Consider the following 24,252-nt stretch of genomic DNA (forward strand, 5'->3'; position numbering starts at 1 on the left):
AAATTAAAATTGAAGTTAATGCTAAACTTCAAGTTAAAAGTTAAGGTTAGAAAACAGAAAAATTATTCCCATGCAGTTGGTATGAAGATTTATGAATGTTACCCAGATTCATTTACTTTTGTTTATTAACCACATTGACAGGAATTTCTATGTCTACAATGGAATGCATTATGATTTATGTTGCCTTTTAATCTCTGAAAAAGATGCAGCACACTAACTGGATTATTGTTTTATAACAGGATTGTTTGGCTTCTTGTAACCTTATAATTATCCTTATTATTAGCAGGCATGGAGACAGAAGTTACCATTTCTATTGTCCCTTACAGTTTAGGGTCACCGATCTCATCATTAGCGCGTTACAACCGAAATGATAGTAAGAACAGATTTTGAAATGTGTATATCTATAGATGAAATAACCTGATAGCCTTAGCCTGCTTAGATCTTAGCGATTGAAGAAAGCTAGGAGCCGCGATGTCTGATTACGATAGCGATAAATTTCATGAATGATCTTGGAATTGCCTATCTGCCATTTTGACCTGTGAATATTAGTGGTAGTAGTGAAAATTTATCTCTTGTCCACTTCCTGTCTGCCTAATAAACAATTTCCCTGTAAACCGACTGATTGACCATCAAGTACCAAAGTAATCTTCCTGATCTTCCACAAATAATGTTTCAATGTTTCATAAAAAAGTATTTCTCTTCTATTATGGGTCGTAATGATTGATTTCTCAATAAGTTTCTAAAAAGGTTTCATCTAAAAGGGTTAGCACTATGGAGATTTTCAAAAATAATAAAATAAAATAAAATAACGAAGAGTTGGACAACCGAGTTTTGGAAGTAATATTATAAATAATTATATTACCTGTGATAACGTTTAGGATATGAAATTTATAATATTAAATTCAATTAACAAAATATTTATTATGTTCATAGAAAAATTTGAATTATTTGTATGTGTAGTAGAAGTACGTGTAGATGAATACACATGAAAATATGTGTATGTATATACCATGAAGATTCATCATTTTTGTATTATGAGAATTTTTTCTTGTTGAAATAAAATTAGTATCCCGTTGGTACAAGTACAAAGAGGTTTGTCGAAGAATTTACGCGAAGGAATCGTCTACGGTGTCTCGTTGACGGCGTCGAGTCAGTTCCATTAAAACACGATACAAGTTGGCCGTGAAGAGCGACAGCCCACTGATTTTGTATTCAGCCAACTTCCGTTATAAAATTGCCAACTTTTTTGCGCGACGCTGAGACATGGGACAAGAAAGAGGCGAGAGGCGGGAAAGAAAAATGGTCGCGAGCGGACAGCAAAAATTCTACGAATGCAAAACTTTCGGTTCCGTGAACACGTTTCTTCCGATAGAGATGCAATGAAAAGAAATTAGAAAAATATAAGAGTGTAAAAAAATAGCATTAAAAGTAAGAAAATTTATGAATTGAAATCTCTTTTCACGTTACACTGTAATAATATAAGATATTCGATTTTTATTTTTAAATATCCGGCAGATACCTTTATATACGTAAAAGTTAAAATTTTAGGTTATCCGGAAAGTTTCTTTCGTTTCATAAGGTGATAATAGATGAACAACAATTTCTCTTTTATATTATTTTATTGAATTTGGTGTAATTCATTTCGTTCTATTTCTATTATTACGTTCGTGCATAATTCAATAAAATAACATAAAAGAAAAAAAATAGTGCGTCTATTATTTCCTTATAGAACGAAAGAAACTTCCCGGATAATCTAAAATATCAATCTTTCGTCACATGTTAAAGGATAATTCAATGCAGTTAAATAAATGAGATACCGCTGCAATTAACACATTCCAGCAGAAGACTGCAAAAAGATTAAAATTAAAGTTGAAGTTAAAGCTGAACTTCAAGTTAAAAGTTAAGGTTAGAAAACAAAAGAATTATTCCAATGCAATTGGTATAAAGACTTTAGAACATAGAATTGCCTTGGTGAATGTCACTCTGATTGAAATTAAAGCTAAACTTCAAGTTAAAAGTTAAGGTTAGAAAACAAAAGAATTATTCCAATGCAATTGGTATAAAGACTTTAGAACATAGAATTGCCTTGGTGAATGTCACTCTGATTGAAATTAAAGCTAAATTTCAAGTTAAAAGTTAATGTTAGAAAAGAGAAAAATTATTCCAATGCAATTGGTATAAAGCTTTAGAACATAGAATTGCCTTGGTGAATGTTACTCTGATTGAAATTAAAGCTAAATTTCAAGTTAAAAGTTAATGTTAGAAAAGAGAAAAATTATTCCAATGCAGTTGGTATAAAGACTTTAGAACATAGAATTGCCTTGGTGAATGTCACTCTGATTGAAATTAAAGCTAAATTTCAAGTTAAAAGTTAATGTTAGAAAAGGAAAAAATTATTCCAATGCAATTGGTATAAAGCCTTAGAACATAGAATTGCCTTGGTGAATGCTACTCTGATTGAAATTAAAGCTAAATTTCAAGTTAAAAGTTAATGTTAGAAAAGGGAAAAATTATTCCAATGCAATTGGTATAAAGACTTTAGAACATAGAATTGCCTTGGTGAATCTTATTCTGATTGAAATTAAAACTAAATTTCAAGTTAAAAGTTAATGTTAGAAAAGAGAAAAATTATTCCAATGCAGTTGGGATAAAGGCTTTAGAACATAGAATTGCCTTGGTGAATGTCACTGTGATTGAAATTAAAGCTAAACTTCAAGTTAAAAGTTAATGTTAGAAAAGGGAAAAATTATTCCAATGCAGTTGGGATAAAGGCTTTAGAACATAGAATTGCCTTGGTGAATGTTACTCTGATTGAAATTAAAGCTAAATTTCAAGCTAAAAGTTAATGTTAGAAAAGAGAAAAATTATTCCAATGCAATTGGTATGAAGACTTGTGAATGTTACCCTGATTCATTTAATTCTGTTTATTAATTACATTGAGAAGAATTTCTATGCCTGCAATGGAATCCATTATGATTTAGTTTTCCTTCTAACCTCTGAGAAAGATGTAACACACTAACTTTTTGGACAACCTAATATTGAGATCATCTGTGAAAAAGAAAATAATAAGTATGCAGCAAGATGATCTACAGAGGGTTAGCAATATTTGTTGCAAAATAAACAGGTAAAAAATTGCTAGAGCAAAAATTTCATACAGAATCTCCCTTACATTGTCAACATTAACCCTTTCACAGTGTCTGTCTTTCAGGATGCAGATTTAAAACCATCGACCAAACCATCAAATATGGTGCTATAAGTTTCACATTTTCCACATCACTATGCGCAACACGATTATTCATATTATTCATGTAATTCGTTATTTGTATTATTCATATAATATCAATTATTATTCATATTTCTATGAAAAGTTTAAAACATATATTCTTTGCATATGGTTGTTCATAAATTCTCTATAAGCAAATAGAATGAAAAAAAATCATTTCTATTAAACTCTTCATTTTATTGCAGTGTGAAAGAATTAATTTCAAGAATTCGCTACGCGCTATAGATCTACATAAACATGGAGCAGCAAGAGTTTTCGAAGCTTCCTTAAAAGATGTCCTGAAAGTTGGAAAACTTGGGAAAGTCGATCGAAGGATGACAGAACGGTAAGAATCTGGAAAAGGGAGGAAGAACGAGAAGATAGTCGGAGGAAGACGAGAAAGGGGATGGAAGATGGACGGGACGAGGGTGACTATGACGCGAGACGTCAACCGAGCTGACGGGGTAGCTTTTCCCGCGCGATACCAACCGGCGACGACGAGGACGGAGGGAAAGTCAGAATAACTTGCTAAACTTTAACCTCCAGAGTATAAAAGTGGGATGCCTTCTTTTCTATCTGCTCGCGAGGATCTTGGTATCCGGCCTCCACGTTTACGGCTCGCTTCGATATCCCCATTGCTTCGTCGATAAAACCGCGTCATATCCGTGACCGCTTCTTGCGTTCGACCTCGAGTCCTCGCAAACAATCGGTTCCTCCGCGTCTACCAAAATGTGAAAGCTACTCTTTCCTGCTTCACCTCCATTGATATTGAATCGCTCTTCGTTAAGAGAGATCGTCAAGGAATTGTTGTTTTTCCTTGTTTAAAAAAATCAATCCACCGTTTCAAAATGATTAGCAACATCTTGCTTACGTGTTTTTAATGATTGCAAAACAGTATCTATAGATTCGAGCTTAAATATGTTGTCTTCTTTAACCATACATCTGCACAGTGTGTATATTCTTCTCTTCATACGATAATAGAAATACTAATTTGCAAATCAACATTTATATTCTGAGAGCTATAATCATCATAATCATCCTTCCAATGTATCCAAATCATCCATCTATTCTATTGGATTGGCAACTAAGTGATTGCAGTTTTGTCAATACCACTTAATGACAAAATCCGCAATCATTTAGTTGCCAACCCAATAAATAGAAGAAATTAATAGAAGAGATGGCTTGGCTTGATTTCTTTGCTGTTGATTCATCCTCTAACGAGTACTATACTTTGCATATTGTATATATGTTGGCATATTATATGCAGTCTTTGCATCCCTGCATCTTTAAATGTCCCATAAGTGCACCCCTTCCTTATTCTTCATCCTTTTACACTTCTGAAACTTGTTTCACTCAAATGCAACACTTTAATTTCCCCCTAACAAAATATTTTCAAATGGAGTACCAAGAGGTACAATTACCTTATTTAAATATTTATTAGCTTGACAACTAAGTCAATACCATCTAATGACAAAATCCGCAATCACTTAGTTGCCAAGCTAATAAATAGAAGAAATCAATAGAAGAGATGGCTTGGCTAGATCTCTTTGCTGTTGATTCATCCTCTAACGAGTACTATACTTTGCATATTGTATATATGTTGGCATATTATATGCAGTCTTTGCATCCCTGCATCTTTAAATGTCCCATAAGTGCACCTCTTCCTTATTCTTCATCCTTTTACACTTCTGAAACTTGTTTCACTCAAATGCAACACTTTAATTTCCCCCTAACAAAATATTTTCAAATGGAGTACCAAGAGGTACAATTACCTTATTTAAATATTTATTAGCTTGACAACTAAGTGATTGCGGATTTTTCAATACCATCTAATGACAAAATCCGCAATCACTTAGTTTCCAAGCCAATAAAACCATCTCGCTATTCGAACCATCGATTCAACCACTCGCCATACTAATCTCCCATTTCTATTCTTAGTTTCCCGAATTACAATCTCAATCACGAGCATAATTCCAGTGCACGAAATATCCCGGGCATATTCTAGGGAGCAACGAAGCACCGTGTAACTTGTCCAGGCGATAGAACGAGAGGGTGGAACAGGAAGAGGGGGATGAAGAGTTCGGTGTTAGAATACGACCAGATAGCAGAGAAGGAGCGCGTGCATAGGTATAGAGAAACGGGTGTATAAGGCGACGAAGCCGCGGCACAGCGAAGGAGAACAGGAAGAAGGATGAAGAGGGTGGCGAAGGGAGAAAGAGAGAGACGCGAGGGTTGGTCGAGCACTGGCAGGGCTGAGCTTTCCCAACCCTTAGCAACGCTCTCGCGTCGCGCTATCCTGCGGATAACATCAGCAGCTTCAGGCCAGGAAATGAAAATCGCGCCGACACTGTTTAATTTAGATAAAAGCATATGTTACACGACGAGCCGCACAGAAAGGGGCTGAGTGGTTACTCTGACCAGGCGCATCTTTCGACGAGGTGCTTTGTGGCTTACCATGAACAGAATTCTTTTGCTCTGCTGTTAGGATGATTCTTGGAATTTCTGTGCTGCTGTGTGTTAGAAACGTATCCTAAAATACATTATACAAGAATGAATTATTTGTTATTTGTTATCGACTGATTAGTTGTTAAATGGCAAGTAATTGACTAGCAGGTAATTAATCGTCGATGTTCAGCAATAAAATTGTATTAAAATATGAAGAGAAAAAGTTTTGGAAGAAATTCTGGTAAAAATTCTTGCAAAGCAAACTTTAGTAGTATATTATTGTACATAACCTTTACCAATAATAAATCCATTCAATGAATTGAATCCAATGAAAATGATCTGTTAAATTTATCCATTTTTACAGATATTTATAAACGTATCATGAAACGTTCGTTTGCAACATATTCCTGAAATTCAAGGAAAGTGGCAGAATTGGACTAAAGCAGATGGTAATTCGGTAGTAATTACTTTTCTATACCAGAGATAATCCTTTGATGCGGTAGTTGTGACCCCTATTTCGCGGCAACTCACACCACGCGAGCATTCTTCGTATCCTGGTTTCCCCATTTTCGTCGCCCCGACTAGCCTTGGCTGAAAGCAATCCACCGTCAGACCCTGTCAAACTTCTAGATTACATTATACAAAAGCAGAGGCACGACTCGTCGATCGGGAAATCCGACCGCCGGGAATATTCGCCATCATTTAGGAGCAACCCTCTGGCCGAAATTGCCGCTGATTTAATATTTATCGAGGGACGTATTTACTCGGAATTTTATTGTTTTTCAATTGCCAAATAAGTAACTTTTTACAGCGACAGTCGAGAGCAATGGAATTCACCTAATTTTTCAATATTTTTCTTCGTATAATTTGATATCCGTATTTCTGTATTAAGTTGTCCGAAAAAGTGTCTTTCTTTTACGGACACGTCTTTTACAACGATGTACCTTTATACAAACATGAAAGCTAATCTGTCGAACTTTGTGATCTTTCTTTTGATAGAACTATTGAGATATGTATAGTTTTATGTGCTAGGCTAGGTTAGCTGCGTAGTAGCGATACTAGTATGTGAATATCAGTGTGTGGAAGTTGTGCATCCGCGACATCTCGAAGAGACAAAGGAATGTAAACAGTCTGGTATGGAAAAAGGTATGACGCGTGCAAGTGTGTATCGATAAATACCTTTGAAATCGTTTATCAAATAAATATATGACTATTCTAATATAAATTCTAAGTGTAAATTTAGTGTTTCTATACCATTATTTCGGCTATTAAGAACAAAATAGATCATACGTAATTCGATGAAATAATATAAAACGAAAAATGTTGTGCGTCCATTATTTCCTTATAAAACGAAAGAAGCTTTCTGTGCGACCTAATATTCGAAGAGTAATAAGAATAAAAGTATTTTTTTTTAATGGAGATTATATTATTTAGATTCTAGGAGATTTCGTTATGAATTTCCAAGTCTTTGTAAGAATATATACTAAAGTATTTTAATATATTTGTTGCATTGACATATACGTTACACCACGTCATTGATTACGTAACAATAAGTAACATCGTGCTACTGATACAACCAATGTATTTTTAGTTTTTGTGTGTATCAAGAAATCCCATTGGACAATTGAACAAAATGGCGGAGAAGAATCGTTAAGATAACCATCGCTGCTTAAAGTAAAGGCATTTCTAGTGAAGACAATATGCAAATCCAGGGGCGAGACAGGTAAATACAGATGTATTATATTAGCATTGAACGTATGAGTATTTAGAATAGTTTAAACAGATTAGAGATCCTTTCCCATCGAACTCTTCATTTGCTCTGACGTATTAGGTTCTCCGGAAAGCGTCTCTCTTTCGCAAACTTGTTCTTTACGACACCTTCGTACAAACGCGAAATCAAGTCTGTGAAATGTCGCGGTGTTTATCTCGAAAGAACAAAATGGATCGTACGTAATTCGACAAAATAATATAAAACAAAACACGTTGTGCGTCTATTATTTCCTCATAAGACAAAAGAAACTTTTCGAATAACCTAATAATTTCATTCCTAACATTTGCATAAAAGCAATTAGAATAAAGAAAATTATATGAAAAATATATAACTTGCGTCACTGTCGTACGAAAAATCTATCAAGTTCCTGTGAATGTATCGTTGAAAATCTGTCTAACTTATATGCAAAATTACAAATTAGTCATTTGAATTACATTACTGTTAATGAAATTATATCGCAATTCAGGGGAGAAGTGATACGAGGCTGAGAGACTATTCATTTATTGATAATAACGTTTTCTGATTATTCAAAATTATGAAACATTATACACATGCAAGTTTATATGACGTCAGTCGTATGCTCAACGGAAAGAAACGTGTTTCTATCATCAGCGTTGTAAAAGGTTATCAATGTTGTAAAGGTTGTCTGGAATAGTTGGTATCGGTTCATCTTCCATGTTATATTTCATGAATACCTGTGCACAATTATCTAATGGAAACAAAGTTTGATAAGCATCAGTCATATAATTATCAACCTTAACGTACTCTTCGTCTTACTTTTCACTAAGCACTAGCAAAACGAAACGTACAAGCGGTGCACTTGATCTTTTGAGCAGCCATCGATAGCTTAATTATCTTGAGATAAGTATTTCGTAAACATAACTGCAGTATCGACGGAGAAATACCTTGCAGGAATATTTTTCAACACGATATGAAAATTAACAAAATATATTCGATTTGGAATTAAAGATAGTTTTTCATAAAAGAATATTATTGGTATTAAGAAATTATTAATCTTAATTTTTGTATTCGTGTCATTCACCTACTACCGTATTATTTTTTTTTTTTCGATGCAAATATTGAAATTTAATGATACCCGACCTTTATGAGATTATCCACCTGCATGCCAATATCACTTCTAATAATCGATCACTTTTAGTACCTCAATTATGTCCAATATACCACTACTTGCAAATGACTATTTTAAAATAATATTTTCGGAAGATACATCGTAATTAAACAGCAGATACCTTTGTATCTATAAAAAAAATTTGAAAATGCAAAAATCCACGGATCGTACGAAATATGCAAAAATATATAAAATATCGAAAACGTATTCGTTATATTATCTCGCGAATAAAGCAAATTTCTACGTAGGTGCTGATTTTTGAATTATGTTCAGAAAAGCATAAATTTGCATAAAATTCCGCAATTTACTCATTGCCTAAAATCAACCGACATTTTCGTTTACGTTACAAAGTAAAAAATATCAAAGTTGAACACTGAGGAATTTTCAAGTGACGATCGATCGATCGATGGATCACAAGATCGACGCTAGGCTGCACGCGGGACAGAAGTGGGCCAATATTAGCCTACATTTCACCGTAAATCGAGGCTGGCGTAATCGCAGACCGATCGACACGAAGGATTTTCCGTACTAATCTGCGCCGCGGAGGGGAAGTTAAAACGCCATAAATTACCGAGACGGTCTACGACGACTGCCATGGCAGACAAGCGCGATCCAACGAGGGATTAGAGCGTCGTCTTGATAAGGCGTTTACGTCCTTCGTGGCTCTTACGTGGAACGACAACGACGATGAGCCTTTAACGTCCTCGACGAAAAGCCTTTTGACTTTTCCAGTCGCGTTTATCCCAGCCTCCGATTCGTCGATGCAACTGAATGGAAAATTCCACTGTTTCAGATTAACCAGTGTTGTGTAAAATCGGATTACGTTCCAGCTAACCCTTCGAAAGGTCAGCTTTCTTAAATGTGAAAATTGCCTGCCAATTGCATCTGGATTTCCGCATTGATTTCGTACGAAGCGACCTACCTTCGAGGTTTATGAAAGGGATTTGAGGAAACTGGATGTAAAATGACGAAAGTACTGCTTTAGTCATTATAGGTTGCTATGACTTAAGAAAATACTATACCTGTTTTGTGTGTTGGTATATACAGGGTGGTTGGTAACTGACGGCGAAAAAAGAAGTCGAAAATATAGAATAAAAATTTTTTTTTTAATTCTTTTTTTGTTTTTTTTTTAATTTTTCCATCGAGACAACGATCTACAGTGAGATCCCTTATAACGAGACATGATAAAGTGCACGCGTACCGAGCGAAAATTCAAAGTCGATTTTCTCGAAAACAAAGCCTCGAACGAAAAATTTTTATTCTATATTTTCGACTTCTTTTTTCGCGTAGAATCACCCCCTTTCCGCTTGTACCACCAGTTACCAACCACCCTGTATATACAAAATTTGTATTAATAGAAACATTCATTTTTAATATTTATAAAAATAATAATAATAACTATTAATAATATAATCGTACTATAACTTTTAAAATTAATATAATAAAATTGTCTATTAAATTAATTCATATTCAATAATTTAATTTTTTAAAAACAATTAAATTAAAATACTAATATACATATGTATGATAAATAAAAAATTTTAAATAACCCCAACAACAACCTAACCCCAATCACCCTGTATATCTTATATTATGTATATGATGTTTTAAGTGACATCAAGACGAATTGAAGATAACTTTGCAATGGCGTCGCATGTAGCGTTAGTAACTTTTCAAAATCTTCAGTAGCAATAGAAATAATTTAACACTTTGAAATCACACGTTTCGCGGAGGACGCCGCGGGAGTATTTTTATTATTCAAAGCATATAATGGCAAAATAATAATAAATTGATGACGTAAGACAACATTCTTCCCCAATGGACCGTTTATCTTATTGATGGTCTCGGGTGACCACCGTGGCGCCTTGGTAACAGTTGATAGCGACATATCATAACAAGGCTTCGTTTATTTCAACAAACAATTCGCATTCGTTGTTTCGTAAGCAAAACGTGCAGAATATATTATTGAACGTGTAGAAGATATTAGTAAACAGTATTTGCTCGTTATATATATAACAGTAAGGTATGTTCACACTTCTAACCTCAATTATATGATTATAAAGCAGCATTTACGATTATTTTCTAAGGTGTGTTTATAATAATATTCGTAGATTAAAGTGTTAAATGATTCAATGTGAGCAGAATATCCGGTGAAATAGAATATTAACAGGTGATAAAATGAATGTTTAGAAACTAATATTACAATGACGTTTGCGACAATATACATTCAGATATTTAACCTTCTGAGAAACTTCAATTATTTCGAAAATTTTTTATCTGCGAGTTACTGAAATAATTTTCATTTCATCGTCAGAAAAGGATTCGAAATCAGTGGAAAAAGAAGTGCAATTAACTTCTTGATGGGATACATCAACAAATCTCAAATTAATTGTAATTAATTTTTTAATCTATAGTGTAATTTTACGAACTGTCAAAAATTAATTTTACATATTGACATTTCATTACTACTATTATTAGCAAAATATGTGGTTATTTGTGAGGGGTAGCACTTCTATGTTTGTGAGAATTTAGCCTGCACCTTTTATTAAACCCATCATTATACCCATGTTCAACGTTCCGCATCGCTACACACGTAATGATGTGATAAGTAAATAGCCAATTGTCCTTAGAACAATAGATCCTGGAGGAACAATCCGACCAATCTTTTTAGAAAAAGTTAAGGGATTAGCTTATTTCTATTTATTGTTGCTGCCTGAGGAAAAGGTCTGTAAAATTTAGGCAGCAGGCACGAATAGCTCTTTTCACTAACGCACTGAGCAATGCTAGTGGAATTCATATTTTTCTAAATATAACTGAATAAAGGTTGTTTCATTTATGGCTAGGGTAATTTTGTTTGTAACTAGAAGTTTATGACTAAAAAGTTTATGACTAGGGGGCTGGGGTTTTAGTTATATTAGAAAGAATATTGTGCTTTAAATATACAGGGTGGGTAAATATACAGGGTAACCGATGGTATAAGCGGAGAGGGGGTGATTCTACGTGAAAAAAGAAGTCGAAAATATAGAATAAAATTTTTTTTTATTTCTTTTTAAATTTTTCCATCGAGGTAACGATCTACAGTGAGATCCGTTATAACGAGACGTCATAAAGTGCACGCGTACCGAGCGAAAATTCAAAGTCGATTTTCTCGAAAACAAAGCCTCGAACGAAAAATTTTTATTCTATATTTTCGACTTCTTTTTTCGCGTAGAATCACCCCCTTTCCGCTTGTACCACCAGTTACCAACCACCTTGTATAATTTAAAATTTACATATAATTAACAATTTAAACTTGCTAATATTTAAAAACTGTCAAAGCAATTTACCTAATTCTTGAGCCCTTTTTCCAAAAATTTCTCCAGTTTCTCAATTCTAATTAAAAATTCTGACCAAAAACGTACTCTAAAAACCTCTTCATTTGAATCTATTCCACTTACATTTTACTCAAACGTATTAAATTTTTACCAATTCTGCTCCCCTCAAACTATTGCCATTTTGTATACAGGGTGATTAATAACTGGTGGTACAAGCGGAAAGGGGGTGATTCTACGCGAAAAAAGAAGTCAAAAATATAGAATAAGAATTTTTTTTTAATTTTTCCATCGAGACAACGATCTACAGTGAGATCCGTTATAACGAGACGCGATAAAGTGTACGCGTACCGAGCGAAAATTCAAAGTCGATTTTCTCGAAAACAAAGCCTCAAACGAAAAATTTTTATTCTACATTTTCGACTTCTTTTTTCGCGTAGAATCACCCCCTTTCCGCTTGTACCACCAGTTACCAACTACCCTGTATATTGCATAATATATAACATATTATATACATAGTTTATAATATGTTATAATATAAAATATATATTTTTGCATAAATATGTACATGTACGTTTACATATTATGTGCATTCTCTGTAATTTGTCCCAAATCTGAAAATATTCCATAAATGCATAAAAATTTGCAGTGTATTCATTATAAAAAAAAAAAAAAAGAAAAATACAGGACTATAGATTTTTCTATAGAAAAAGTCAGTCTAGATTGTAAGAATGGAATCAATGAAAGAAACACTGGCAAACTGTGGTTTTTCTGTTGAGTCCACCCTTTCAACCCCCTATGAACAGAACACGATATTCTTTTTCCTTCAAGCAACGATTTTTGTCCGTAGAACGATTCAACGTGGAAAAAGAGAGCGTTCGTTCGTCGACGAGATGGAAGAAAGGGGGGTGGTAGTGGCCAAGGGGGTGCTGTAGAAAGAGATGGTGTGTAGGTTGTAAAACCGATGGCGAAAGCCTGCAGACAGCTCACACCGCGGTAGGAGAATGGCCGATACCGTTAGAAGGGAAAACCTGGAAGAAAAGAGAAAATAGAAAAGAGGGGGAGGAGGTACAGTTGGAGGAAAACGAGAATGTTGTATGTTATCGGGCAAGGGGAAGGCAAGTATGGCCGAGGAATGACGCTGATCAATTTCTCGCTTTGGTGTCTGGGAAACTGGACCATGAACCGATTCCGCATCGTTTCTGCTGAGATTTATTCCCAGTTTTCATGAAATAAAAATAAATAAAAATTCCTAATTATTTGATGCATTTTTTGTTTTTGAAAATTTGTTTTTCGACGAGGTAACTTTTAATTGGAAAAATGTAAGATAATAGAGAAATTGGAAAAATGTCATTTCCATAGAAAAATAATAAATGTAGATATTCGAATCGGTAGATTATTATGGATGCAAAAATTATACATTGTATATTCTATTTTGAAAATTTAAACAAAATCATTTAAAATTTTCATAAAGCTACACGATATTTAAATTTTATTTAAATGTAGTAACGTACAATATTCAAATATATAAATATATAAATATTCAAAAATATTTTATGAACGTCGAGTTACACATTACTTGAACGTAACTGTATACGAAAAATCTCTTCATTGAATTGTATTTGTGAATCGGTCATACGTCTTGGTCAATGTTTACATACAACAGAATGCCCGAGGTACAATCTTGTTCAAAATTTCGGAATATCGCATCGAACGCATTATTGGGAACATTTCAGTTCTTGATTTGTCTAATCTTAAAGACTGGATTGAAGAAGTTGATAGAAAAATCGTTTAAAATTGTTGTGAGATGAGACAAAAATTATTTGAAAAATCACACGAAGTCCTGGGAAATGAAGTAAATACGAAAACGTGAAATTTCCCTACAGAATTTATTTATAAAAATAATTTTCGAAAAACACAATATTTATTGAAAAAAAAAATAATTGAATCGAATGGACGATCAGGTGTACGAGAAATGATACAAGATACAAAAAAGAAATTCCAATATTCAGTGCAAAATATCATTTATGAAAAGTAATTAAAATTGTGCCAAGAGCGTACAAGCTTATGGACTACTTTCTGGAAACACTTTATAACAGGAAGATTGGTGGAAAGTTCCGTACAAGCTGTAGTCTGGGAAACCCTAAGCTATGAACACTTTATCCCCTCAGGCCCCGATTGCAGTAGATCCAGTCATCGACAACAGCCCCCGAAGGACAAAAGGGTTTTACCTACTTGGGAAATAGATGTTTCTAATTGGTCGGGCCCAAAGAGTTAGGTTAGGTCGGGGACAACTACAAACTATATAAGCTGCAAGGAATGCTGTGTCTACACTCAGTAGTCTCTGAAACGTGCAACTTGCCGCTTCATCAAGTGAATATTTCAAGAGAACTAAGTTGGAAAGTAGTTGTCATTGCGAAGACATCAGCAAAGCTAAGAAGATGAACAATTATCCATCTCAGAACAACATGGCCGCCAACAGCTCACCTATGTCATTGTCGAGCATCGGATCTTCACCCACTTCGTCCATATCCAGCTTCACTAACGATGTCTACGCTAGGTGTATATACCAAGACGATTTGGTTACCGACTATAACGATCAAATCTTGCGGATATTGAACGGGCCCAGTAACACGACGCAGATTAATCAAGGACAGAGAGAATACTTGCAGCTGACGCAGATACCAATGCAGTATATACAGCCGACAACGCAGCAAATACAGCCGACAACGCGGCAGATACAGCCGACAACGCGGCAGATACAGCCGACAACGCGGCAAATACAGCCGACAACGCGGCAGATACAGCCAACAACGCGCCAGATACAGCGAACAACGCGGCAGATACAGCCAACAACGCGGCAGATACAGCCAGCAACGCAGCAAATGCAGGCACCAATGCAGCAAATGCAGGCACCAATGCAGCAAATGCAGCCAAGAATGCAGTATATACAGCCGACAACGCAGCAAATACAGCCGACAACGCAGCAGTTACAGCCAACAACGCAACAGTTACAGCCAACAACGCAACAGATGCAGGCAATAATGCAGCAAATACAGCCAACAACGCAGCAAATGCAGGCAATAATGCAGCAGATACAGCCAACAACATCGCAGGAGCAGATTCCACCATCCGAACAAGGTATTTATCTTAATATTTATTTATTTTTATGGAACTTAGTTTCCTTCGAATGGTTGAGTAACGTTTAGTTGATCCTTGAAATTTTTCTGATTTAAAAGAATTATTTTTACTTCATATTCTTATAAATTCAAATTAATTCTTTACAATTCTTTGCGAAGCAGAAGAGTGTAGTATAAGTTTTCGTTTAGATCAACGAATTTAGAAGAGTGAATAATTTTTATACCGAATTGTTAAAAATATTTGGAGAATTTTTATCTAATAGAAAATTTGATTGAACAGTTATCCATCTTGTATATAATATATAATATTTAGATTTATTTTTAGATCTAACGTTTCTTAAAATATTATAATTTCCATATATATGAGGTTTATTAAAAATTGTCTGCTTTTATTTTATCAATCTTGTTCGGTTTAAATATTTATATATCTACCAGTGCTCATTCAACGAAGCGTTTAAAATAGTATATTTTCTTTATTTGTAGATAGAAAGTAGTAGCAAAATATTATAATATCCACATATATGAGGTTTATTAAAAATTGTCTGCTTTTATTTTATCAATCTTGTTCGGTTTAAATATTTATATATCTACCAGTGCTCATTCAACGAAGCGTTTAAAATGGTACATTTTCTTTATTTGTAGATAGAAAGTAGTAGCAAAATATTATAATTTCCACATATATGAGGTTTATTAAAAATTGTCTGCTTTTATTTTATCAATCTTGTTCGGTTTAAATATTTATATATCTACCAGTGCTCATTCAACGAAGCGTTTAAAACAGTACATTTTCCTTGTTTGTAGATTGAAAGTAGGTAAAATTAACGCAGGTTTAAAATTAGCCGATTACAAAGGAAAAGAAAACACGCGAACGTTTTTATTTGATAGGTAAAATTACACAGCAACGTTAAACAAGAACGTCCGTCGCCGTCACAGATTCTACAGCAAATAGACGTTGCTGTAGACATTATTGAATCAAGTTTGATTAACGAGCTGCCCATTTAGGAGACTTTAGTCTCGAGGGATTATAAAACGGCGCTCTCGTCCCGCTTGCTCGTCGATGCTCTACATAGGTTTACATAAAACAGAGTCACCAGATGATGGACTGCTATCCTTGGGTCAGTGGTGACACGTTTATTGGTTGCGAAAATATACCTTAATTATGTCGATATTATAGTTTTCTGCTTCATTGAAAATTCTTCATTTCGACAAATTTTTATTTTAGAAATCTTTTCTCTCCTTAAGAAAATTTGTCCAGTCATATTTCAATCAGAGGATGACTCCTTTCTTGGAATATTTCCTTATTGTTTCTAAGTTTAAAGAATTTTGACGAAATTAGCTTATCAACGAGGTCGATAGACAGATAACTTCCTTATCATTTTCGTCACTAGTTTCACGATCGAGCGTGTTTCTATCTTCGTAGTTCGATCAGAATGTGAAAATCCGGCGTCCAGTTCCAATGATAACGTTTCCTCGAATGTTACTCGAATGTTTCTTCCCCTCAGGGCAACGATATGCCCAGAAATACCTAAAGAACACGCAGTTCGCATCGCATGTCGCAATAGGCTGTTGACGTATCGATAGACGAAGATAAAACATTGAAACGTGCACACGTGTTATATACAAATTATATACAAATTTCTATCCATCGTTTTCGATCAGTTTAGTGTTACACAGGAAAATAAGAAATTCTATTTCTTTTCTTTCATTGAAGTCTCCGATAGAGCGTTCGACTCTTCTACAGGCACAGAAAGTGTTACCTGGATCCATATAATTTTCAAACAAATTTCAATTCAATCGTGAGAAACAGCCAAGAATTCGAACAGTAAAAAGAAAAAAAAGAGAAAGAAAGAAAGAGAAAATCATAAGTATACTATATCTATAATAACTATGAATTAAATGGAAGACGATCATTTTTGGAATAGTTTCAATTTCATAGCACATTTTTCGTCGATTATTTCTGTTTTTCACGGCTTTCCTGGCAGAGTCAGGTTGCGTCAAACAACGTCGTTTATCAATCATCGATCGACAAATTGTCGCGTGCGAGCCTCGCGACCTCGACGACTAGGCGGTTCTCTTTGTTTCATCTGTGTCATTGACGAATCGTATTTGCTTGTAAATTCACGCCAGGACCATTTAATCCAATAACACGGCTTCAGTGTTGAGCCTTTGAGTCGCACAGCGGGAACATAGCCACCTCGTGAGCTGACGAGTTTCCCACTGAGCGACCCTTGACACCTTCTCCATTCGCATTCTCCAGACGATTCCTGTTTCTATATGGAAATTATATTTCTATCCTGTCGAAATTGCACGATTCAAAGAATCTTATGTGAACAATTCGTCAAAACTACAAGTTCTTTGCTAAAAAGATAATCGCCGTACAATTATAAAACTTTCACTTAAAAATTATATTTTCACCGTGTTATAATCGCAAATGTATATTGTATATGTCGTGCATGTTGCTATGCACCGAGGTTTACTAACCGGCCGTGTTCCTAACCGTCTCCCTTGGTACTACACAGTCGCAGACAGATCGTCTTACATGGCCGGCGAGATATACACAAAGTAGCGATAAACACATAGTTGTCGTCAAGCAGCGAGTTCTAGAAAACATCGATTCACCTTCGTTCCGTTAGTTTACTTACACAAAAAAGTGGCGTACGTGATCATAGGCGCGAACTGTTGCGAGACCCGAGCGTGGTGGGGATGGTCTCCTAGAGAAAACAAAAGATGAAATCGAAGGGCAGTCAGTATCATACGAGGATTCAAACCGAATGCATCGAAAGGTTCAAAGAAATAAAATCTAGGTTACTTAGTCGAACGAATACGTCGAGAAATATGATAAAGTCGAGTGGAATTATAAAATGAACTAGTTGGATCATCGTTAAATCATTTGTAACGTGTTAATTATAATTTTAAAATTGTTAAAAGTAGAAGCGTATATTAACCCTGTTAATTCAGTGTTACAATCATTTGAGCTACCCCTGTTATTCTAATGGAAACAGGGGAACGACTATCAGAATCATAGCGAGAATTTACGCTTCTCGCTGACGCGTTTCCTCGCGATTGCGTTTCTCCACGAACTGTCGTAACACATGTTGAATGTGTAAGTATAATTCTAAAAAAAAATTGTCGGTTTGAAAGAAAAATTTCTTCTGAAAGGAATAGCAAACTTATTTTTATAAATTCTAAGCTATTTCCAGGCGAAAATTATATTTTTATCATATAGCAATTAGAAATATAAAACCTTCTAAATCTGAACAATTCTACTATGAATTCCTATTCTTATAAATTCCCAAAACTCTAATTTTCCTAACTATAATTTTTAATACATCTTCTCGGACATTTTCATTAAATAAAAGATACATTTTTAATTTTAGGAGTGGAGAAAAAAACGACTAAACGGTCCCGAACAGCATACACAAGTGAGCAATTAGTTGAGCTGGAAAAAGAATTTAGTTCTCTCCGTTACCTGTGTCGCCCACGACGCATTGAAATGGCAACAACACTCTGCTTATCTGAACGGCAAATCAAAATCTGGTTTCAAAATCGCAGGATGAAGTACAAAAAGGACCAGATGATGAAGTCCAGAGAACTCGATCCTGCGAATCTGAAACCTGCCGTTTCATACAAAAAGAACAACACCGCATCGAGCGCCAATTGGAATGTTGAAAACGTAGCGATGAATAATATTACGCACAGGTACCCGGCTAACGCCGCAACCATTACACAAGCGGTTCCACAAGCCGTTCCACAAGCGGTTCCACAAGCCGTTCCACAAGCCGTTCCACAAGCCGTTCCACAAGCCGTTCCACAAGCCGTTCCACAGGCCGTTCCACAAGCCGTTCCACAAGCCGTTCCACAAGGCGTTCCACAAGCCGTTCCACAAACCATTCCACAAACACAAGCAGGAGCATCTTGCATGTTCAATCGTCCGCAATATGGCGGTCAACAGATGTACGCTCCTGAGAATAATGCGGCTTACTACTATAATCCAGGGCCGTCAACACAACATTACTATACGAATCAATATTTACATCAAACAAACAATTATACGATGCACAATGCACAACCACAATACGAAAGTCAAGTACAATATTTACAGGCAGAAAATGCAGATTATGTACAACGAAATCCGTATATGGATTTAGATAGGAACATGTATGGGCATCATTACAATTCGGACAACAACGTTCAAGAGCAATCGGTGCCAACGCTAGACACGAACAATTATACGTACGCTAACGCGTCTTATGTACCAAATTCTGAAGCAGCGGATTCAACTTTGGAGGAAGTGATTCGCAGCAGCCTGTCGGATCTTACAGATTTAATAGATTTGTGAATTATGTAAGGATGTATTATTGTAAGGACTTTCGGTTCACATAAATTTAGTAAATTTCTGAATTACATAAACAGCTAGACAAATTTGTAAATATGTAAATTTATAAATAAATTTATACCTTATTTTAATATTAATTTCGAAGACAGTTGTTATTATATAATCCTTTTAACTTCCCAAAATTCCAGTAATATATTAGGTTGTCCGAAAAGTGTCTTTCTTTCGCAAACGTTCTTCACAACAGTGCACCTTCGTACAAATGTGAAACCAAGTGTGTGAAATGTCGCGGTGTTTATCTCAACAGAACAAAATGGATCGTACGTAATTCAACAAAATAATATAAAACAGAAAACGTTGTGCATCTATTATTTCCTTATAAAACGAAAGAAACTTTCCGGACAACCTAATATATACCAGTGTCAGGAACACACATTTAAACTTCATTGCTTTTGATAGAAAAATTAGAGTAGATTATAAGATAGTCAATTCATAATCAAGCTAAAAAGAAAATGTTGGTGGAATAAAAATGAACGACAGGTCAGGTGTTTCTAATTTGCTTATAGAGATCCAGATTGAAAGGATTGATTGTTTCTAGTGTAAATGTAAGATAGTGCATAGAAACTCGCCACAGAATTCGGTCACGACTTTTATTAAATAGGTAGTTGATGATTGAATGCTTGCAATAATTACACGGTACGGTACAATGCACGCTTACGTCATGAATAGGTAGAAATAACGGAGATAGTGATAAATACAGTTTACAGTTAAGCAACTCCACGCTTTTGATTTTATCTTAGTAGCCATACGGACTTTTAAGTAAGGGTAGACGTTAATTATTTCATAAGTAAAACTCTTCCTTTAGATACAATCAGAAGAAGTAGTGATGCCAAGATATTGACTGAAAAGTAAAGAAAAAAATATTTTACGGATTTATATCTTCGATAAGAATTTTATACCTACGTGGATACAAAAACATTGAAAAATTATATTTTCAGAAAGAATTGTTCCAAAGTGTGTTCGTAATCTCGAAAAATTCTAATCTTTACGGTTAATCTTCTTCTTTAAATAAAGTTCAATTTCATTTTCCATTTGCTACCCAAAGAATATTGAACAATTAAACGTTCTCTAAAAAGTTCTGCGTTCTAAAAAAAAGTAAAAGCGTTCTGCGGGACACTAGCCAATTTCCTTTGCAATCAACGGCTAGAATTGCAAATTTTAGGTTATATCGTATGAAATGACCAATTTTTAGAAATTCATATTTCATTGAAGATCAGAAATTAATAGAAAGCGGGTATATATATATATACACAAATACTAAAAAATTAAAGGTCAACGTAGCATGCCAATTTGAAATTTTGAAAAGTTCATTACACTTCTTGTTTCTAATCTTTTCTTATTTTTAACACTTTGACTACCACGCTGAAATTACATGTTTCGCTGAGGGCGCCACGGGAGTATTTTTATTATTCAAAGCATATACTGGCAAAAGAATAATAATTTGATGACGTAAGACAACATTCTTCCACAATGAACCGTTTATCTTATTGGTGGTCATTGGCGACCGCTATGGCGCCTCGGTAACAGTTGATAGCGACATAGTATAACAAGGCTTCGTCTATTTCAACAAACCATTCGCATTCATTGTTTCGTCGTACGCAAAACGTGTAGAATATATTGTAATATCGTAGAATAGCTTTGATTGGAGATCGGCTGAAATTAGAAAACACCGTGTACGTCGTCCTTTGTGGTTTGTTTACATCTAAGAGCGCCTATGTGACTAAAGTAACCTAGTTCTTGCAGAGGTATGAGAAAAACGATAAACAGCGTTAGAACAAAAGACGATTTCGGTTTTCAAGGAGAGGTGACGGAGAGGTCAGAGTATGCGAGTCGAAAAGCGAGTGTGTTGCGAAGAGCAGAGTTGATCGAGACGTCGAAGCATAGAGTCGTTAGAGTTGAGTTGTGAGTGTTGTCGAGTGTTAGAGTTGCTAGTGAGAAAGAGAGAGAGAGAGTTACCAAACAGTTGTCAAGTTATTTGATGTAAATACGAGCGTTGCATTTAGTTTTCCTGTTAATCAAACATCGTCTTTTCTGTCTAACTAATATCCGTATTTTCAATCCATTATTAATAAATTATAATTAATCGGGAAAAATTACATCTTTAATATATATTCCGATATTACAATATTGTTGAACGTGTAGAAGATATTAGTAAACAGTATTTGCTCGTTATATATATAACAGTAAGGTATGTTCACACTTCTAACCTCAATTATATGATTATAAAGCAGCATTTACGATTATTTTCTAAGGTGTGTTTATAATAATATTCGTAGATTAAAATGTTAAATGATTCAATGTGAGCAGAATATCCGGTGAAATAGAGTATTATCAGGTGATAAAATGAATGTTTAGAAACTAATATTACAATGACGTTTGCGACCATATACATTCAGATATTTAACCTTCTGAGAAACTTCAATTATTTCGAAAATTTTTTATCTGCGAGTTACTGAAATAATTTTCATTTCATCGTCAGAAAAGGATTCGAAATCAGTGGAAAAAGAAGTACAATTAACTTCTTGATGGGATACATCAACAAATCTCGAATTAATTGTAATCAAAAAAAATTTTTATTCTATATTTTCCGCTCTCCGCTTGTACCACCAGTTACCAACCATCCTGTATAACAGCAAGGTATGTTCACACTTCTAACCTCAATTATATGATTATAAAGCAGCATTTACGATTATTATCTAAAGTGTGTTTATAATAATATTCGTAGATTATCCCTCAAAGATATGGACGTAAACACAGTGTACAGTTGGATGCAAGATTTCTTCTCCTTTTCTTTTTATTGATGTTCTAATAAGAACGTTTAATTGTTCAATGGGGCACTTTTTATTTCAAAGTATCTTCTATTCATCGGTTATATCCAAAATGCCCTAACTGTCAGTTTTCATTCAATTTTTACAATTGTAAGAATTCAATTTCATTCAATTTTTACAATTGTAAGAAGTTGCGGGTCATATATGATCCAGGTGGCAATCAAAGTGTTAATAAAATATATATATATTTGATATTACAGAAAACTGGACTTAAATCTTACGATACAGAAAATTATGTAGCGAAAGTGAATCGATAAAATAAACTTGCAATCCGAGTGTTGGAACAAACTCGTCTACTGTGAGAATCATTTACATAGCGAATTGATTTTGAGGAAGGCTGCTTTCAACAAATTCCACCTAGGAAGTCGAGAGCTCAGCCAACACGTCAATCGGCGTCGATCGACAAGAGGAGGCCGAGCGTCCGGCAGAAAGAAAAAGCAATTTCTTGGCGCGCTAATGTCGTCGAAAATGAATTTTTCACGCGGATACGGAAGTTGGCCGACGCTCTACGTTCCTCGCGTGTACACTTGCTCCGTAACGTCGCGCGTACATACACGAGGACGCGCGAGCACGTGCACCAACACGACCGTCTGCATAGCCGTGCAAGACTTGCCACGTCACCGGCACTAGGATCCGCGTCTATCTGTCAGTTTCCAGTCTCAAACAAGATGGATGGCTGGCGAATGGAAATCATGGTTGAAACCCAACCCCACACCTTTGCATCCTTCCATCGGGTGGAAAGGGAGACGAAGAAAGAGAGAGAATGCGAGAGGGAGGACGCCCCACCATTCTGTTTGCGACCACCCTTATACCGAGAGAGCCACCACCCTCGCGTTATTCCGCGCTTCGATCTCGTATCATCCCCTTTCGCGTCTTTTGTGCTTTAAAATACAAATACGCCGGAGAAAAGAGATCGCACGCAACCTCCTTTTTTCCCTCTTCGATTTAATATCTGTCGGATCGCGTACTTTTTTCATAGCGACATTTTTAAGTTTTTAGAACAGCCGCTGGAGGATTTTCGATGATAGAATTTTCGGCTTGGGTTAGGCTAAGATTAGATCGTTGATGTGTTTCCGGGTTGAGCAATAAGTTCGTTCGATTTTCACTTGCGTATAGATATAGAAAATTGTTATAAAAAAGAATGGGAAAATACACATCTTTTCATAGAAGATAATATGTGTTTATGAAGAGACAAAAGTTTGCCTTTGATTAGGTAGATTTTATTATATTTATTAAACACAGTTCTTTCTTTTAGATTATTTTTTTTATATTATACTGTTTTATATTATTTAGGTATAGTCCATTTCGTCATATTTCTATTATTATGCGTAATTCAATAAACTAATATAAAACAAAAAACATTGTGCGTCTGTTATTTCCTTATAAAACGAAAGAAACTTTTCGGACAACCTAATAGTTCGTGCCAAATAGTAGATCCTCTTTTTTGATTTGTAAAGTAGAAAATATGAGATTCACAGTCGAAGCGTGGTATGATCCGCACTGAATTGATCGGAATCTGCTACCATCGTGGAAAATGGCGCTATTCATACCATACATTATGTATGATTAGCATGTAGTCTTCAGGTTTTTAGATTTCAAGATAGCAATACGAAAGTATTAGGTTATCCGAAAAGTTTCTTTCGTTTAATAAGGTGATAATAGATGGACAACAATTCCTGTTTTATTATTATATTATTTTACTGAATTAGATATAATCCATTTCGTTTTATTTCTATTATTATGTTCGTATGTAATTCAATAAACTAATATAAAACAAAAAACATTGTGCGTCTATTATTTCCTTATAAAACGAAAGAAACTTTTCGGATAACCTAATAGCAATGGAAGGCTGCACAGGCACTGTCATGGAGAGTTAGTTAAAAACGTTTTTTTTTTTATCAAATATTGCGTATTTGTAAATATCAACACTGTTCTAACACGATCTTAAAGGTAAATTCTTCTTTCATAAAAAA

General features: G+C 34.9%; 2 protein-coding genes and 2 long non-coding RNA genes across 5 annotated transcripts; all 4 read left to right on the plus strand.

The window, feature by feature from the left end:
* Nucleotides 1-1,048: 1,048 nt before the first annotated feature.
* Nucleotides 1,049-4,154, plus strand: LOC138189080 (uncharacterized). 2 transcript variants are annotated; one of them, XR_011175866.1, is made up of 3 exons: nt 1,049-1,428; nt 3,002-3,124; nt 3,209-4,154. It is a non-coding gene; the product is annotated as an uncharacterized LOC138189080 (long non-coding RNA). The 2 variants fall into 2 exon arrangements; XR_011175865.1 differs by lacking the exon at nt 1,049-1,428 and having other exon boundaries at nt 2,900-3,124.
* A 2,674-nt stretch (nt 4,155-6,828) lies between these two features.
* LOC138189035 (uncharacterized) lies at nt 6,829-12,952 on the plus strand. The gene is made up of 3 exons (XR_011175806.1): nt 6,829-6,868; nt 7,316-7,430; nt 12,769-12,952. It is a non-coding gene; the product is annotated as an uncharacterized LOC138189035 (long non-coding RNA).
* Nucleotides 12,953-14,359: 1,407 nt separating this feature from the next.
* On the plus strand, nt 14,360-15,072 carry LOC138189162 (circumsporozoite protein-like). Its single transcript, XM_069131312.1, has 2 exons — nt 14,360-14,546; nt 14,621-15,072. The coding sequence occupies exons 1-2, from the start codon at nt 14,360-14,362 to the stop codon at nt 15,070-15,072; spliced, it is 639 nt and encodes a 212-aa protein (XP_068987413.1).
* A 3,539-nt stretch (nt 15,073-18,611) lies between these two features.
* Nucleotides 18,612-19,397, plus strand: LOC138189163 (circumsporozoite protein-like). The gene has a single exon (XM_069131313.1). It carries the CDS (start codon nt 18,612-18,614, stop codon nt 19,395-19,397), a length of 786 nt encoding a protein of 261 aa, XP_068987414.1.
* The last annotated feature ends 4,855 nt before the right edge of the window (nt 19,398-24,252 follow it).

Source organism: Bombus flavifrons, chromosome 18 (genome assembly GCF_040668555.2).
Source record: "Bombus flavifrons isolate JBK064 chromosome 18, iyBomFlav1_principal, whole genome shotgun sequence".
NCBI lineage: Eukaryota > Metazoa > Arthropoda > Insecta > Hymenoptera > Apidae > Bombus > Bombus flavifrons.